Source organism: Chiloscyllium plagiosum, chromosome 29, assembly GCF_004010195.1.
Source record: "Chiloscyllium plagiosum isolate BGI_BamShark_2017 chromosome 29, ASM401019v2, whole genome shotgun sequence".
NCBI classification, from domain to species: Eukaryota; Metazoa; Chordata; class Chondrichthyes; order Orectolobiformes; family Hemiscylliidae; genus Chiloscyllium; species Chiloscyllium plagiosum.
In genome coordinates, this window is record NC_057738.1 from 32,369,003 (window position 1) to 32,389,146 (window position 20,144).

General features: G+C 38.3%; 1 protein-coding gene across 6 annotated transcripts in view; it reads right to left on the bottom strand.

The window, feature by feature from the left end:
- Positions 1–20,144, bottom strand: part of LOC122564494 (dnaJ homolog subfamily C member 13) — a 150,592-nt gene that overhangs the window by 7,624 nt on the left and 122,824 nt on the right. For all 6 annotated transcript variants that reach the window (XM_043719456.1, XM_043719454.1, XM_043719455.1 and 3 more), the window contains exons 50-56: positions 19,939–20,108; positions 15,546–15,588; positions 11,463–11,636; positions 10,023–10,202; positions 7,705–7,845; positions 2,388–2,531; positions 634–733 (exon numbers count right to left, since the gene is read on the bottom strand). In XM_043719456.1, the coding sequence (XP_043575391.1) occupies positions 634–733; positions 2,388–2,531; positions 7,705–7,845; positions 10,023–10,202; positions 11,463–11,636; positions 15,546–15,588; positions 19,939–20,108 (952 nt within the window). The remainder of the gene's footprint in view (positions 1–633; positions 734–2,387; positions 2,532–7,704; positions 7,846–10,022; positions 10,203–11,462; positions 11,637–15,545; positions 15,589–19,938; positions 20,109–20,144) is intronic.

The following is a 20,144-nucleotide window of genomic DNA, read 5'->3' on the forward strand; positions in this document are numbered from 1 at the left end:
CCCCTCCCCCAAGTCCCTCCTCCCTACCTTTTATCTTAGCCTACTGGACACACTTTCCTCATTCCTGAAGGGCTTATGCCCGAAACGTCGATTCTCCTGTTCCTTGGATGCTGCCTGACCTGCTGCGCTTTTCCAGCAACACATTTTCAGCTCTGATCTCCAGCATCTGCAGTCCTCACTTTCTCCTCGAAGGTTAAGTCAGTAGCCAATTATTTGGTAAAATGGAGTATAAAGACTCACATTCTCTTTATATTTACCAGCCACACATTCAGTCCCTTTATTGAAGTCTTTAAAGTAATTGTAAGTAGTTCAGCCCCCAACATTAGTCCAGAGGGCACTCCACTGGTTACATTTTGCCAATTCAGAGATTACCCATTTACCCCATTTTACATTCAACAACTGTAAGGGGACTAAAGATCAAATAAAAGGAGCTTTCTCCTAAACATTTATGACTGAATTTCATATATACTTCAAAAGGGCATCACCGAGCAAAGTTTAAGTACTACACAAAGCAAAATAGAAATATTTATCTTCAATACCGTAAATTGTTTACTTGTTAAACATTTGCCATCAGATTTCGTGATTATGAACGGCATCTCCAAGTACAACAAAGGACAAGTCAGATTTACTCACCTGTAAGATATCCTGCTGATTGTGACTCAGAAATAAATAAGTCATGCTTTTGATCTTTGAAGGCACTCCATACAGAGGAACGAGACAGAATTTCATTCACCTAAACAAGAAAGCTTTTTAAATATTTTAACCAGCTTCCCAGAATTAGGTTAAATAAACATTTGATTTCTCCAAATTGTACTATGCCAGAAATACTGAGATGGAACGTTGAAAGGCCGTTTAAGCAGCAACAGTCAAGCTGTCTTTAGAACCCAAAGTTACTTGGAATTTATCATTTTCTTATGGCTCATGACACAGACAATAGGAATAACTATTTTTCCACCACACTACAGAACAAATCAGAACGTGATCAGTTAGAACAAGGTTTCCCCACATGATCTTCAGTTCCTTGAAACTGCCTACTATTCATGATTAAAACAAAATTGCTAGAAATACACAAATAAATTAGTACCAGTAATGACTACAGGATGCACCTGATAAAGTTACTGCACTTTTTCCAGAAGATTGCTCATATTTCAGATATCCAGTGATTTAACTCTTTGCCACAATGATTTATAAGAACTCCTTTTGTACATTAAATTGCATTATACAATTGGAAACAATGTAAAGGTATTACTTGCTGAGGCTATTCTTGCTGCTTAATAAATAGCTCCACCTATGGTGGATTCCTCCAGTGCCATATCACCAACTGAAAGATTAATACTACAGGCTAGCGTCAGATGAATAATTAGTTGTAGGTCTACTTGTAATAGATCCAGGGCCAAATCTATCCTCATTTAATCAAAATGGGGACAGAATGGCAACGGAAGTAGAAAATGACAAGTGATCAAATTTAGCCAGCTTCACTGATTTTTATAACCAATCGAGCCCACATGCTGATTAGAGCTACCGTAAGACTTTCTCTTATGTTTCAAGGCCATATTGAAGTTCAGTTCCTCATAATTGCAGAGCAACTTAAATAGAAAACATTCATTGTCATTTTACAGCCAGAGAGCAAGATGTTTAATAGCTGAGCAGCACAAAAAAATGGGAAAAAGCAAATAAAATGATCTGATTCCTGTTGTAAGTTTGCTCATTGAGCTGACAACCTGAACCTCAACCTGAGCTACAAATCTTAAAGATCGCATTGGCCGATTCATCTTTGGAGAATAAAAAAGGATGAGTCAGTAAAATGTTGAGGATAGAATCCCAGGGAATAAGCAACTCTTTAATACACTCCACTTCTTCACAATGACTCTGAAAATTCAGGTTTGGTTTCTTCAGGATCATTTTGAAGATTTGCAGAAGAAATGTACAGATTGCAAGCTCTCTAAAATGCGATTAGCGTAATTGACTGCACTGGTGACAAATAGCTGGGGGAGTATGGACAGCCTTCAATATAATATGGCTTTAGTATTTGGTCACAAATAGAAATTGTTGCCACAGTTTCTGCTATAATTGAAAATGATAGTCATGTATGTAAAGTATTTTTTATCCCTTTAAATTTGGTAAGTCCGCTACATTGGTGGGGGGGGGGGGGGGGTGGCACAGGAATTAAAAGATGACTGAACAGGTATATTTTTCAAAAATTGAGTGTGATCCACTTTTGTTCCACGAGATTAGATTAGTAAACTATTTCATGGCTGTTTTCTAGGTCACCAGGTCAAACCTTGAAGATTATCAGAGCAATAAGTCAGTCATCTAAATACTTAACGCTGCTTTCTCACCACCAATTCAATGAATCTGGAAAATGATCTAATGTGAAGAAATCTCACCTGTTCACCATACTGCAAACTCCGTGTCATTGATTTAAGTGCATTTACAATCTGTGCTTTCGTGGCAGCTGGATTTTCAACATTCTCAAGTCCTATTCCTTCCAATAGCCGCAGGAGGTATGGCACCAATTCAACTTTCAGACCCTTCAACAAACATGAAGTTTAATTTAAACACACAGCAAGCACAGGTCAAACTGGTACCAAAATTAGAATCTAGTGATAAGCAGTGCTGCACAAAAAAAGATGTGGGAAAAGATAATTTGAAAAGCATTGCTTGCTAAATAATTTAGAATTGAAACCTTGCAGTACTGCATTTCATCACATGTATCTGCAATGAAAGCTAGAGATACATATCCAGCTGTAATCTCATTGAACATGGATTTATAAGCTAGATTTGAAGAATATTTGTGCCAAGTGCTACTTCAATGAACAGTACTCATGACTAATCCTTTATGGTGAAGTATGGAGATCTTGCAGATGTATACACAATAATACAAACGTAGGGTGCACCATTAGCATTTTGTACTGGAAACTTGTTTGTGACCACCAGTATAGAATGAGGCTCAATTTCTCCAAATACCATTGGAAAGACAAACTATAGCCTTTTGGTAGTACAGAACTTAAGCACTACTGAAAAAAACCATACATTCTTTCCAAAAGATTTTGTCTCCCACTATTCACATGAAATACCAAAGAGGAAAACAATATTCATGCTGCATGAAACAAGAGTGCTAATTGGTTGGCAAGTAGACTCTGATTGGTACAGGCATTGCCATGGATGATGCATTTGCTAATAATCTACAGTTAGCAGGCATATATGTTATTTAACATTTAAACCAGGCAAAATCAATGGACAGGCTGAAGCATTGTCCTGTGTGACGAACCAGAGAATGGCTGTTACCTGCTTTGTTGCATTGAAGCAGGCACAGGTGTGCACATGCATGTATGTGTTTTTTGTCTGCAAAGATCATGTGTATTAATGTGTAGCTTACATGCAAGTGCACTCCTCCGTGAGGCTGGCTGAAGAAACTAAATTTATCGTCAGTATAATTCTTATCACAGGATTATTTAGCAAGTGCTGCCCAAACACTGAATTACATCGGATGTCAGTCACTGTGCTGTAAATTTTCAAGCATGATCTGGTTAGGTACAGTCAGTCCCTACTGTCACCAACAGCCAAAAGGGATAGGTTGATCAAATGCACGTTACGGGATTCCAAACAACTTGTCTGATCTTCACTTGCCACAGAGCTTCAAAACCAACCTGGATATGCATATCAGTAAATGAGAAATAGCTGGAATAGTCATCCTCAACAACATTACTATAATTAACAAAATGCACACCATTCCCAATGAAATTTATATCCATTGGATCTGGTCAGCACAACTACTTTGCCTTATTTGAAAGGACAGTCTCAGAATTAAGGGACAGTAATTGAAGACTGAGATGAGGAAGAATTTCTGAGGGCAGAGTGTCTTTGGCACAAAGTTGTGGAGCACAGTCCTTGTGTATCAGCAGATTAGATAGGGTGGACAGTGACAGCCTTTTTCTTTGGATGGTGAAGGCTAACACGAGGGGACATAGCTTTAAATTGAGGGGTGATAGATAGAGGACAGATATCAGGGGTAGTTTCTTTACTCAGTAGTAGGGGCATGGAACAGCCTACCTGCAACAGTAGTAGACTCACCGATGTTAAGGGCATTTAAATGGTCATTGGGCATACATATGGATCATTGTGGAATGGTGTAGGTTAGATGAGCAATGGTGAAGGCTAACACGAGGTGACATAGCTTTAAATTGAAGGGTGATAGATAGAGGACAGATATCAGGGGTAGTTTCTTTACTCAGTAGTAGGGGCATGGAATAGCCTACCTGCAACAGTAGTAGACTCACCGATGTTAAGGGCATTTAAATGGTCATTGGGCATACATATGGATCATTGTGGAATGGTGTAGGTTAGATGAGCATCAGATTAATTTCACTGGTCGACAACATCGAGGGCCAAACATTCTAAGTTCTATATTTAAAGGTGAGATAGATTTTTTTTTTAATCAGTAGGGCAATCAGGGATAATGTAGGATGGGCAGAAAAGTGGATGTGATCAGCCACAATCCTATTGAATGGTGGAGAAGGCTTGAAGGACCAAATGGCCCACTTCTGTAGTCTTACAAAAGCAAGTTAAAAACATTTGCTGGACCTGTTGAGATCAATTTATGCCAAATGACATATACGAATGTTTGTGCTGTCACAGCCTACCATGTCAATGAATGACATGCCTTTAGGTGCTACCTTATCTATCACCAGCACTGCACAACACGGACTGGCTAGTGGTTCAATTAACTGCTGCACGTTAACTTGTTTTCCACACATGCATTGTGAAGGATTCCTTCACACTTGCCAAGATCATACAGACTTGCACACTGATAGCAATGCACTGTCCTTGTGCTCATTTGACATTGTTAGCCTATTCATCAATGTACCAATTAAGGAAGGCATAGACATCTGCACTGCAGCACTGTAACATGACTATTTAGATACACCACCCCCCTCGCTGCGTAATTCAGTATTCATTGAACTTCTGAACTCAGCCATTCACTGGAGTTCAGTTTTAATAATATTATGCATGTCCAAATAGTTTGCATTGCCACGTGATCCCCACAGGATCCAGACTTCTCAAACATCTTAGTGGGATCCCATGGGAAATGTGTTCTTGACGAAATAACACAACTTCCTACCACTTGCATTTTCGATATACTGTATAGATGTTTACTATGCTTGAATCTATAGCTGCATGACAGACTTTTCTTACACATCTTAAAGAATTCTATCCTACAATCAGATTCATCTTTGACTTCAAACAGTCAAGCGAGTTCCTTTCTTGGATGGCCTAGATGAAAAACAGGCCAGGAGGTTCTCTGCTACTGTCTACCACAAACCTCTGCACTCTGGCACTCCTAAAAAAAGGTCCATGTACAAATCGCTCAGGTCCTATTTACAAGGTTTCGCCCTCATGCCCGAAACGTCGATTCTCCTGCTCCTTGGATGCTGCCTGACCTGCTGCGCTTTTCCAGCAACACATTTTCAGCTCTGATCACCAGCATCTGCAGTCCTCATTTTCTCTTATTTACAAGGTTGCCAATAAGACCAATCTGATAGCTCCACATACGACAAAATTGGCCTTATTGGCAAATTCATAAACAAGGTTCAAGCAATTTGTTCACTGTGCAAGCTAGATGCTGAAAGAGAGGGAACATCAAAGCATCCCTGTGGTATAACTGCTACCTTGATCAAATCATGCCTCAGTATATATTGCATAAACAGATTAAAAGGCCTAAGCTCACAACTGGTCCCAAAAATTCCAGGAAGGTATCTCAAAAGTCTGAGCAACAGATGATGCTAGTTGTTTCAGAGTTACTACAAATGCAGTAGCAATACGTGGTCTTTCTCAAAAAAAAAATGCTTAAACTAAGACAGAAAAAAATATTCTGCCTATTAAGCAAATTGGTATGTTAATTTTAGTGGTGTGCTGATAAGAATATAGGCATTCCAAAGACAAGTAGATCACCTGAGGCAATTGTCTTGAGATGTTCGCTGAAGGGTTTGACTGGATGTAACCAGCCCTCACATGCAAAACTGTGTTCAACATCAGATGCGATTGTGCAATCAGAGACTTGCTAAATAATCCTGAGGGAGCAAAGAATTACTGACAACCAATTTAGGGTAATCAGTCAGGCTCAGAGAAGCAAACTTACATGTATTGAAAGCTGCATATATTAATACACAGAGCCCTGTTCTTTGCAGACAGAAACAGACATACACATACTTCACCTATTTCAATTCAACAAACTAGGTGACTACCCTGTGAAATGAATCCCAGAGAGGTTATGTCAACCAGTGGCAATTTGCCTGGTTAGAATTTAAATTTTAGCAGAGAACTGTAAATCATTGTCATGGCGATTGTGCCAGTTAGAAATAACAAACACACACACAAACACACACACCACACTGTCCTCCCATTCCTTCTTTTCCCTCAATAGCATTTCTCAAATTTTCTTTATGATTTGATGATGAAATGCTTTGACAAAAACATGTTCTTTTCAGCAATACTAAAACAATTGCCTTTGGCTCCAATAACAAAATCAATACTTTTGCTACTGATTACAACTGCCTGAGGCTGTACAAGACTGTTTGGAATCTCAGCATTGAGATCCCCCCCCACAGGAGCGCAGTCTCGCACTCAAATTTTCCACAAACATTGCCTGTATAACATTGTCAGTCTTGAACCCACTAAAGCCTATCTACTAATAAGAATCTCACCCACCAAAGAAATCCTCTTCCAAATATTTCCAATGTTGCTAGCTGCCTTTGCATATAGTTCCTGGCACTAATATTCTTGGAGTAATCCTGATGCAGCTTATCAACACCTTACATTTATAGAGTATCGTTTTAATATCAAAAAATGCCCAAAGGCATTTCTGATCAGAAAGTGGTTGCTGAGCCAAAGAAAAGGTTAGTTCTTTTGAGAGCATTGCATACTCCTTTTTTGTGAACATCCAAGTGACCCATAGCTCTTGATTATTTCCTATTCTAAACTCAATATTCCTGTGTTTGCTGACTTTCACGGATTCAATTGCTTAAATTTAAAAACCCCATCTTGGTGTTTAAATCCATTAAGGCTTCACTCCTCCCTAACAATAGAAATTACTGCATTAAAGCACCCATTCTATCTTTTGTGCACCTTTCCTCCTCCAGTCGCACAATTTGTGATTTGAGATTAAAACCTTTTAAAGGAGTCAGACTGAAATTTGCAACAATGCTTTCAAACACCTTCTTCAGAGGGCATTGCTTGGCTGAAGCTTTCAGTCAACCCAATAACTTGCTCTCTGGCTTAGCAACTAATTCCGGTCAGAAATGCCTAGAGACATTTTTTTCATATTAAAATGGCACAGGTTAAATGCAAGGTGTTGATAAGCTGCATCAGGTTTACTCCACGAATAAACATCGTCTAGCAACAAGAATACTGGTGCCAGAAACTATTTTCCAATAGTAGTCATCAATAAGGAGTAGATTGAAACTAGAAAAATCAGTTTGTTCCAACATGTTCTCGTAATCAGATTCATCACAGCAGTGAGTGTGCCTGATTGCAACAGTTGACCAAAGGCAGATCAAGAAAAAGAATGTAATATTCACGAAGCCTTCTCTTGATAATGCTAATATTTACAGAAATTAACTTGTAGCTTATATCCAGCAAGTAACACTAACAAATTCAACAAAATGGCAGTTCAGATTGATGAAATTCTCTATTAGAGGTACCCACCTGTGCTACTAAGTCAGTCTGCTCCTTCTGGAACATTCGATTCAGAGATTCCGAGGCAAGGCCTACCATATCTGATCGCACCTTCATTCCGTTCATCAAAGGCCCGATAGTTTCCAGCATTGCCATAGCTCGGACACATAACTAAAAAAAAAATTGTTAAATGTTGAGTAAAATTGAAAAGCTATCACCATTTTATTACTTCTGTTACAAATACCAAGATTACAGAAGACAGTGTCACTAAATAATAGGCATTGACCAGTATCACTGGAATCTTTTAGACAATGTTAATTATGTTATCCCCTCCTCGATGTCCTCAATGCACACAAACAGAAGGTGGATTGCGAATGCACTCCAGTAATCAATTGACAAGAATCACTAACATATGGGCAGTACCTGTTTTCCCATTTTCTCCATCTTGCCACTAATTTATGCCATCAGACTGGAGGACCTAATCTTGCCCAACAGATATTTTCTTCTTCTCATCGGGAGAAAGTAAGGCTGTGGGAAGGGCAGCCATAACACTAACAGATACCAAGGAGCAGGTAGCTGTCCAAGGTTGAGGGAGGGAGGTGCAGGGCTGAAGTGAAGAGAAGAGAAGCACATAGACTACTGTGGTTATAACAACTGGGCAGGCAATACTGGCAAAAGTTTGGGAACACAAACAGCGTCCTTTGAAGTCATAGCCGGAGTATCAAAGAGCGTGCCTTTGAAATAAGTGAGATCGCAAAGTGATTAGAAGGAAAACTGGAAAGGGCCAGTGAAGAACCAGTTGTCATGTTCATGATCCAGGACAAATGACATGCAAGTGAGGCAACTGCGTTAAGGTTATGGAGGGCAATAGTTGAGCCATGTGATAATTAACAAAAGGTCAAAAGAAAAAAATAACTAAGAGCAAAACTTGGCTAAAGGGTTTCTGTGCAGAAGAGGGGCTCAATTCTACAGAACCAAGCCACTGGAAGCCTGGCTGAAATGGGACATGTAGTATTTGAAGCTAATACAAGGGGCTGATTTGGGAGGATGAGGATGCTCAAGTAAAAACAAAAACATGAAATTAGTTTGATGAAGATGATGATGAAGAAGAGCAGAATCCAAATCATACAGTGGAAAAGACAAATTTTTGTTTCTGAAAAATAGCAGAAACAATGAACTGATAAGAACGTGATAGAAACAACAGTAATCAAGTTTGACGAGACAAAAAAAAAAGGAGAAAGAAAAACAGCATAAAGGCAAAATGGCCAGATAGAATGCAGCATGGTGCAGATTTCAGTTGATAAACTGACATAGGTCAAGGAATGCAATACATTTGAATCACAAATCCAGTTTATAGAGAACAGTAGGGGCTATCTTCAAAACCTAGCTACCAGCTGGTCATGACTAAGAAAAATACGTACTCCAAGTCATAAGGTCATTAGAAAGACCACAGAAGTTGAAGTCTAGCAATACTGAAGTAGTACCAACTTTCCAATACCCTGATGGTGAGCATTATGATCAGTTGTGGGAGGATGACAAACTCATTTCTGATTAAATAATTCAAATTCTGTCAAATTGCTCAATCAAATCAATACACTCATCAGCATGCCCTGGGATAATTCCATGACTTAGATTTAGTGGTTATAGGCAATTGCCTTTGACAGACTGGTCTTCAAAAACATGTACATTTCTGGAAATAATTACATTAACACAAGTTGCCAGCTCGGTTCACACAAGCACAATTGGGTTTGTCTTTAAAAGACATGCTATTAGAAAACTGGGCTCCCCTAAACTTACATGTGTCCAATTTCTACAAAGATGGTTTTGTTATGCAGACAAAAAAAACATTTGAGCACCCCAAAATTCTGGACACTATATTCAACTGTCAAGAACCTCGGGTTCTGTCTGTAAATAATTATAATAAGTCTGTTTAATGGTTTTGTCACTGTTAAATGATCTCCAACAGGGCAGATGTAGTTTGTCTGCTGCAACAAGATCAAATCTGGTGGAACCCATGCAGAAGAAGGACTTTTATTCTACAGTATTTCATATCAATTGCTTACTCTGTAGTGTATGCACATTTCAGATAAGGAGGAACACAGGCTTGACAATGGAAGCCAACTCGTAGCACAAATAAAATGATAATTTAGCAACAAGGCAAACCAATAACAGACAAGTGAGGCTGAATAAGCTTGCATTACTCAAATGGTATGAAACAAATACAATACATGCAATGAAGGTTGCTGAAATTACAGAATCCAATGATTAAAAACATTAAAATTTCAATCTGTAGAACTGGAAAAACAAAATTGATGTTGAAACACAAATTAAAAAAAAAACATTTTTACCTCATTGTCAGAAAGAGCATGAATGACCCGGATTGATGACTTGGGGATGACATTGTTTTTGTGGTTCAGAGCCTGAATAACTTTAGGAAGGTGGCCTAATGGAGGTACCTGGTCTGCCAGCTGAGGCTGGGAATGGAAGAGGCAGACTGCTGCTGTGGTAACCGTTTCTAAAGTTTCACCCTGTGCAGAGAAACAGACCAATTACCAACACGTGCAAAGCATGGAGTTACACAACACTTCTAGTTAATGGAATGTGACATGATGAGACAAAAATCTACATAAAATAAGAATAGACAAAAGAAGTTATTCAACCCAACAAGCTGTCCGCTCCCTTACACTTTCTTCAAACAAAGCTTAAACATTTCGTGATGTAGATGCATGGCAAGTTATTTTGACTTTGCTGTGAACCTATGGTTATAAGTCATCAGTTTACGAACCATTATTATAACAACCTGAGATTGTACAGCAAGTCAGTTAGCCATACGATCAAACATATATATGGGTCATTCTATCTGAGACACGCTCAATGAAAATACTCTTTTCTTCCCCCTACTTACCTCTCCAGGTTTCAAATTAATGCAGCTGTGCTATCTGCCTCGACCATTCCAAGGGTTAGCAAATTTCAACTTTCCATTACACAGTAAAAAGAAAGTTTCCCCAAAATCTATTAGTCACTAACTTGCATTTGTAGCCCACAGTTTTAAGCTCTCTCCTCCTCTCACTTCACCACTCAACACTCTTGAGCAAACTCCTTCATAGTATTAAAAGACCTTCATCAGTTCACTTGTTTTCTTTTTAAAAAATTCAAAAAAATCCATAGGTCTGATCAGTCTTTCCTAACTGTTGCACTCACTCTGGTTCTAATACCAACCATATAAAATTATTTTTGCACTCGCTCTAGTTCTACTGCATCCTTTTGTAACACGAAGTCTAGCACTGTGCACAGTACTCTTAAAATGTGGTGTAAACACTGGTTTGACAGATGTTCGACATGAAGTCAAAAAGCAGAGAGCTAATTTCTACAGAAATATAGACATCAATGCTTTGTTTGCACTTACGAATTTGTCTGTCTATTTGCATTGCTCCTTTCTCACGATTTACGAACTTCAGCTTCAAATTGCATTGTGCACCTGGCCAATTTAGATTTTATTCTGCAAGGAGTAGATGACTCCTCGTTTATCCTGCCAAAATGCAACACCCCATACTTCACCACAAATTAATTTGCCATTTACGTTCTTAATCTGCAATCGTCTTTTTTCTATATTAAAGATGTCCCACAAACGTTGCTATCATACTTAAGCATAGTTACATTATTTTAAATGTGAACAATTCCTTCAAGTTCAAAACTGGCTTTCAAATTACAGAACGCAGGTCATCACTAATTTCTCTACACATTCGCTAGTACGGAGATTAAAAGATGATTTCCAATGTCACACTTACATGAGGATTATTTGTTTCCAGCAGCTCTGTGAGTTTCTCCAGCAGCCCAACAAGGAATTCTCGAGGTTTACGTAGAACCCAACCAGGTTGTGCAATAAAGATCCTCAAGAAGACTCCTCCTACTGACAATTCACCTCCAACTTCACTATAAGCAACTGTAAAGTCTTCCGGTAACTGCAGAGGATGGAGAGTATTTGTTTCATATTAATAGTAGTTTTTCTTTTGTATGAAACCCCCATCAACTCAAACTCTCTTCCACAGAGAATGATTTAGGAGAAAATGTATTTTACAAATGCAATCACTTACTAGATGAACAGCTAGTTAGGCCAGTTGCTGCTTTTTCTGTGGGGAAACACCCAATTGCACCTACCCCCTAATATCACTGCTAACCTTGTATTCTTGTTTGTCAACAAAAGTCTTAAATTTGTGATTAGAACATAAAAGCAATTGTGTTATTCCACTACTTTTAAACAACATTCTCTCACTGGAGTTTTAAAGCAACGATGCAACATGGTCAGTTTCCCTTGTTTATATCGAATACTCAGTTAAACATGACCAGAGAAAATCCCGGTCCAGTTGGTTTTCCCCTCCCTCCATTTACTCCATACAACAAACTTCACTGGAAGCAAAGCCTTTTTTCCTCTACAGCACACAAAACAATGTCCATATTTTATTATAGATAGATAAAAGTTCAGCGAGTTATAGTTAAAAGAGGAACCTCTTGTCTATGATCAGGGAACGCCTAATACCCTAAAAAGGTAACAACTACTTCATTTCCAGCAAGACTGGCTAACCTTATTTATCCATTCTGCTGTCTGTGCTAAAACTCATTAGGCTTGGGTTGTTTTGATGGGTAGGCTATGTTTTGAAGTGCCCCTGTATACAAGAGGTGTGGGTCAAAGCAAGAGTTTTGCTCAGCAAGAACAGGCAGAGTTTATTGCCTGTGGAATGTAAGGGATCGAGTGTAGCAAAGTAAATCTGGTGGGGAATGGACAATGACACTGCAGATCACACATAATCATGGTTCTTTAGTTTTGTACAGAAATGACTGAGGTTAAGGAGCTTTCCTTTAAGGTGCTCTTTAGTCACTACAGAGAACAGAAATTTAGCCATTTGGCCAAACAAATATATAGTCTGATCTTAGATGAAATTAAATCACTATTGTCAGGTAGATTTTAAATAGAATAGGTTTTCATCCATACTTTGGTTGATTCCAATATGTATTTTGAAGGTGTCTGGTCAGATCTTCCATTCAAGGTAGTTATACCATCATGAGGTTGGTGCAAGACCATGAAGCAGTTTCTTAAACAGCCAAATCACCGGAGCATAATCCACAGGACCCAAGCATTTACCAAATCAAATGCTCCTAACGTCTGGCATTTTTCTTTGATTTATCTGGCAACAAACACCTCTGAATGATTTAAAGCCACAATGTCTCCGGGATTTAATCAGTCACAGGAAATAGACAATTCAGGTCATTTGACTTTTATTGGAACATTTCCAACTCAAATCCATTTCAACCCACACCAATTATTCCACCTCCCATATACAGTATATTGAAGACACTCTTGAATAGGTTGAGCACTTTCCAAATACACAGCAACCAGCACACTCAAAAGGCCACCATTGTCAAAGAGATCCACCACCATCCACCATACTCTAGAGATTTTGAAAGTGCTTGATAACAAAGACGCTTAAACCAGGACTTCTCTGGTCAGAGCAGCTGTTATCATCACATTCTTCTACTTCAGTGGGACCTAGACTATCAACAAAGCATAAATGTTCGAGAAATTCCAAAGTGCATCTCTCAAATTCAATGAAAATATTATTGTTCAAGTGCTAACAGCCTTCCTGAACACAACTCCACAAGCATTCATGAAAAAATCTTGAAGAATTAATTTTAATAGGCCAAATTTTGTGACCAGCTGTCAAAAAAAAAGTCTCTTTCACCAGGATCCTATTTTCTCAACCCTCAAACATACAGCTTTCCAGGGGAGGACAAAGAAAATGTTTCAAAGACACTGAAGCACAGATGTATCAACATTAATGACTGGGAAGACTGATTCCTAATTGTTCAAGACAGCAACAAATTGTCCATTAAGCTGCAGGTACAGCTACAGCAAAGGAGGAAAGAAAAGGAAGCAAATCCTGCACTCGGGATCCCACTACTTCACAGTAAATATCGGTCTCCCAAACCACACAAAGATCCACTACGGAAATTTGTGCCCAAGAAGACTTCAAGAGACAACAACATGACATGTGCCAGGAGACAAATTTATTAATTGATACAAACACCTTGAAAAGATTAGTCTCAAATTCACCACTTTGGCTGCTTAGTTAGTTTAGAGTTGAAGGTGACGTGATTGACCAAGGAATTGCTTGGTTAACTTTAACTCAGCTCTTTAGGAAATCTACAAAGAACTCATTGGCAAGTCTTAATCAGCTGACTGGGGATAAAAGTAGTTCAATAGGAATGGGTTTTTTGCCCCATATAAACTGATTTTGTATTTTTTGAAATACATGTAACATAAATAACCTAATTTTTACAAACTTTGTATTTTCTTTATAAGGTGATTTTAGTCTGAATTTACAGTGTCCTATCTGCCTCTCATCATTGTAGCAGGTAGAATAATGTTGGGTTTCTCTTACTTCTATTCAGTCCAATGACAAGTTCTCACTCTCAGCATATATAATGGAGTAATTGTGGGTCATGAAGGTAAATACAAGCAAAATACCTACTCTAATCACCTACAATATTGAACCCAACGAAATTCAAAGAACCATGCACTGAATTCATTGAGACAATTATATTTGTTTTCATATTAAAAGCATTTTCTTCACAGAAAATGCCGCTGGTATTAATGGCTGTTTATGGGCTTAAAATATAAAAAATATTTTTCCTTAATTCCAGTTGCAAATTTAACCAGCTGTTACGAATAAGCAACACCAAATCCAAAATGAAATAAAAATGAACTTCAGTAATCATGGGAGTGAAATCAAAACCCCAGTGATACTTTCTGGATCTCAACAGCATTTGTAAGCTGGACTAATACACACAATATAAATGTTGCAGTATGGAGGACATTCCAACTTTTATTCACTTTTTTTTCTTTAAGCGTAATCATTCTCATTACCATTCTTTTACTAAAATAAGATAGCAGAAATAAGCATCAAACTTGCTGTGATAAAAGGGTGCATTGGAATCCAAATGTTGCATCAGTTTGACAACAGGCAGAGTGTGAAATGGAGCTTCAGTGCCATCTAGAAAACTCACATCAAACTTCATTATGTTTGATGAGCAAAATGAAAAAAAAGTTGCATTCAACTAGGATTGAGCTATAGGGGGAGGCTGAACAGGCTGGGCCTGTTTTCCCTGGAGCCTGTTTTCAAAGGCTGAGGGGTGGCCTTATAGAGGTTTACAAAATTATGAGGGGCATGGATAGGGTAAATAGGCAAAGTCTTTTCCCTGGGGTCGGGAGTCCAGAAGTAGAGGGCATAGGTTTAGCATGAGAGGGGAAAGATAGAAAAGAGACCATGGGGCAACTTTTTCACGCAGAGTGTGATACGTGTATGGAATGAGCTGTCAGAGGATGTGGTGGAGGCTGGTACAACTGCAACATTTAAAAGGCATTTGGATGGGTATTTGAATAGGAAGGGTTTGGAGGGATATGGGCCGGGCACTGGCAGGTGGGACTAGATTGGGTTGGGATATCTGGTCAGCATGGACGGGTTGGGCCGAAGGGTCTGTTTCCATGCTGCACATCTCTATGATCCTTATAACTAATGACATGTTACCATCCTCACCTCTGCCTTTCCCATTGCAACTAAACTGGAAAGAGAGTTTTGGTAACTCAGTTCAATCAGCAAACGAACAAATTGACCTTTACCTTGTTGGGTTTTACTAATCTAAATAAATATTCAGAAAAAAATAAAAAGTCCTCTCTCTTGACAAAAGCCACTGCGCATCAAGGGATTGTTCAAACAGTCAATTCGACATCACCTACACAGTCAGTATCAAGGTCATGGGAGAATATGCTTACGCACGCCTTTACAGAATCTATTATTTATACAATCTCTGCATACCTTCCAATTCACATCTGGATTGTCACGCTGTTGCTTGAAGTGGCTTTAAAAGAAAGAACAAACTTAGTTTAATTGAGAATTCTTAGTTTCAGTGCAGCAGCAACACACTCTTACTTTGAAAGATAAATGTTGGAATTTATTGGCGGATTATTTGTTAGTTACACTGATAATAAAATGCATGATAATTTAAAACTATTGTCCTAGAAATCAGTTACTTTCTCTCCCAACAACCCCAAAAATGTACAGTAAAGTTCCTTGCATCCTGCCTGCACTTCAAGACTTTTATTGTCCAGTCAACGGGTGGCCAAAGCGAGATTGTAAATTTACTGCTAATTAATAAACTAGTGCACTGCGACTACCCTGGAATTGAGCCCAGGCCATAGGTGAAGTAATGTCTAACAAACTGCACCAAAGCTAACAAAAGTTGAATTACATCTAATGCATCCAGAGCAAAAACACTGCTCTGAGTTTCAAGTTTATTCAATCCATCTATTTTAAGACACTGTTTCACAATTCATTCAAGAAATTCATTAAACTATTTTCTCCACATTTTTTCACATCAATATCACAAAGGGTGGGAAATAAAATAGTTGCATCTCTACTTCATAGCACATTGTAATTTTAAAAAAACATACAGTCATGAGATGTGGGTGTCACTGACCAGGCCAGTATTTATTGCCCAGAATACAGTTAAGTGTCAACCACTTTGCGGTGGGTCTGGAATCACAGGTAGGTCAGGCGAGGTTGGCAGTTTCCTTCCCTAAAAGGCATTAGTGAACCAGGTGGGTTTTTCCGACAATCAATGGTTTTTTTTTCGCGGTCACCAGTAGACCCTGAATTTCAGAATTTTAAAAAAAACTGAATTCATATTCCACCATCTGCGAAGGTAGGATTTGAACCCAGGTCCCCAGAACATTACCAGGGTCTCTGGATTAATAGTCTAGCAATAATACCATAGGCCATTGCCTCCCTATGCGCAGGAAACGTTTACAATGATATTCCTCAGTTCTTTAACCTTTGCATAAATGTAAATCAAATTCCACAAACAAAACAGAATGGACCAACTGAGCAGCCCAGGGTAGGGAGTCTACCACATGTGGTTTCATCCCTCCCACCCCAATATACATAAACAGCTTTCTGTTTTAACACCTCCATTGCTTTACTGGAATGCAATTTCAGCAATAACTGACATTGGGAAAGATGAGCTTCAGCTGCTCCAGGCAAAAATCAAAGAGGGTAAACAGCAAGAATCATGGTACATGGGAGCCAAACTACATTCCAAATAGGAATACACCATAATGTGAGCAACTACGAAGCAACGGCTTGTTTGATTTAGTTACTGATATTAAAAATGAAAAATAATATGCAAACTTTGTTTTAAAGCCAGCTTGGAACACCGACAAATTTTATTTTCAGCTGTCAGTCAGACACACTTTTCAAAATGCAGCCATCCTGTAAAACAGGTATGGTCAGCATCCAAATTTTGGTCAGTTAGTAGTGGTACTTGGCAGGGGAAGTCACCACAGTTCAGAACAGACATGGACAATCGTAAAGGCTAGCTTGGAAAGGCTAGCACTGATAACTGGATGCCACAATGGAGTTTGGAAGCTTGGTTTGTTTGCTCAACAAGCACATGTCAAAAGGTATGTCCTTAGTTTCCCCAGATGTCCTGTTGGCTATGAAAACACAAAGCATCAGGGGCAAGAAAAATACTAGAGTATTGCAAATCGACAAAACAGAAAAATGCAACATTTGGGAAATGTTTTTTCAGCAAACTTTTTACAGGAAGCTTTAAACAAAGAAAATTTCTCTGTTTCAAGAATTACTGTCCAGGTCATACAGAATTTGACTACATATCAAAAAAGACATCTTGTTAAAGCTTGGTCTAATGTAAATCAGGACAATTTGCACATCAATTCAAGAGAAAAGGTAACATTTATATTGCGTAAAAGTTGTGGGCTGAACACCAACCTTTTATATTTAATACTTGCTCTTTCAGTAATGCGCATCAAGTAATGCAGAAAAAAAATCTTGTCAAAGATTTGTCGTGCACTCTGCAGGACAATTTGTAAGCATATCAATTCAAGAGGAAAACCAACAATTATATAGAGGAAATTGTTATTGAATCTTATGCAATATAAATGGTAGCTTTCCCCTTGAATGGATATGCTTGTAAATTGTCCTTATTTGTGTTAGACAAAGCTTCAACAGGATGTGTCTTTTGTCAGGCGTAGTCAGCTTTTATCTATTGACAATCTTGACCTCAATTCCAATGTGTTAACCCAAGTATCTCTATCTTGGCTTGTACAGGGGTTCAAGACCTTTAATGGACATTAGTCTTCTGCACAAAGATTCCGGATTATCGCATTTTCTTGAAAACCTACATTAGTGTTTGGACTGTTGCATTTTTAATTTAGACATACCTGAGAGCACCTTAGACAGAAAATAGCTTTTTCTTCAAGAGCCAGAATTCCAAAACTTGCAGATTATACCAAATTACAGGCAGAGCAGATGATAAGAAATGCAACCAGATTCTGAAGGATTAAACTAGATCAGTATGGGTCATGTGTAATGTGAAGATAAATAGGACTTTAGTGCGAGAACAAAAAACAAGAGCGGGCACAAATTGGAATAGTTGTGCAATGCGATTGAGAAAGATTACAGAAGTTGCACAAAAAGAAAGCTACATTTCTAATTAACAAAAAGAAAATGGAAAATAAAGTAAGGCATTAGACTTAAAAAAATGCAAATCTACACCAGTGCTAGAGTGGTTAGGTGAAGTGTCTTTAGGGAAGCAGAGTCATTAAGGCTGTCATGAAACAAAAGGAAGAGAGCTGGTTAGAAGTGCATCACTTTGGTGACAATATTATCAGTGATACCCAGATGCTGAAGGCCATTTGTTGATCAAACTGAGACAAAGAACGGTTAAAATCTGCCAGAGAAAGATAGAGTGATGAAAGAATTTGGGATGGCACATGGTCTACATGCATGCTAAGTGAGAAATTTACCTTTGTATTTATGATTTTAAACATGCTTCTTTTCTTAGAAATCAAAAAATATAAGTTACTCCATTAGTGAAAGAATCTGTAAATTGCACTAAACATAATTTGCTTGTTAATTCATATTTAGCTTGTTAATTCATATTTAGCTTGTTAATTCATATTTAGCTTAAGTTGATCTGTTTAATAGTTAGTGTGTTTAAGAGGTGAAATCTTGTCCACTGGTCTCTTCTATTGAGGTCATTTGATAAGTTCAGTTCTTTTACATTATTGGTTTCCAATTTGTCACCAGAGGATCATTACAGTACCCATATTAAAACCATTTATGCAATTCCCTAAACTATGGGCAACAGCTTAAGCAGCATCCTGGTACCATCCTGGATTCAAAGTGACCAAGGCCATTTGCATAATCATATTTCTAGAAGCTTCTGAACCCACACCACTGTACAGAAAATCCAGCTGAAGTTAACACAAACAATTCAGAGATGAGCCAAGTGCTTCCACCTACCTCTGGAAAAAGGGAAACATTAAGTTCCATTATGCTAAAATTAGCGTTAATATTTTTAACCATTACCTCACTATCTCATTGGGAAATCTAATAGAGGTAAAGCTACACTGTTAGCTAAATAGTCTTCCATTAACCCATGGAGAACTGTGGGCTCCAAGTACCTGAAATGCCTGTCTAATGACTGAAGTCTGAACTTGTTGATTTGGTGAAACTTAGAAGTCCAGAATTCTAAAATCAGCTGTTTGATCCCCAACAGAAAGGCAAGAAAGCAGGTGTCCGATCCTCCATATGTCCAAGTTGGAGGTTCGGGAGAAAAAAAAAATACACTTGGCTTGCAAAAAGGAAGAACTACAGGGCTCAGCTCACAGAGAACATTATGCTGGACACTGAAGTTCTGACTCTCATTAATTCCTCTAGATTTACAACTTGTCATTTATTACCTTTCTTGCATAGTTGATTTTGAGCATGAAAGTAAGAGAACGAGAGCTGTCATGAAGCATTTTCCTTGTGTTTTGAATGTTTTGATAATAAACGCTTTTTAATTTCATCTCAAAAAGCTTTGCTGTGGGTTTACTTTGAAAAATTAGAATTGAAAAGCCAAGGTTTAGAGAACATCTCTCACCTTACCTCAGCAAAGCATGGGAGTAAAAAGAGAAAGTAGCAAATCAAACAATATCTCAATGACAGGCTTCAAGGGGAAAACATTCATTGCTTAAAAATTTACCCTCATTCTGCATCCTTATGTCTCTACAATAAAGCACCTGATAAGAGGCTCAGGTTGGCTGGGTGTCTATACAAAACCAGAAACATTTATTAAATTTGAAAAGGGATGGACAAAAATCAAAGAAAAAAAAGTCAGAATTCAATGGAACATTGGTTTACATACTCTAGCATCATTTGTCGGACGGTTGTAGACACCTTTTCCCTGGAATTGTCATTCCATATTAACTCTGGGTTTTCATGTGTCCCCTCGAATATATGCACAGATGCTTCAGGATTGTCCCTCATAGCATCCATGAAGACACTTGGTAGAAATTTGGTCAGTGTGATTCTCACCTAAATCAGAAGTAGCAATGGTTATTGAAACAGTTC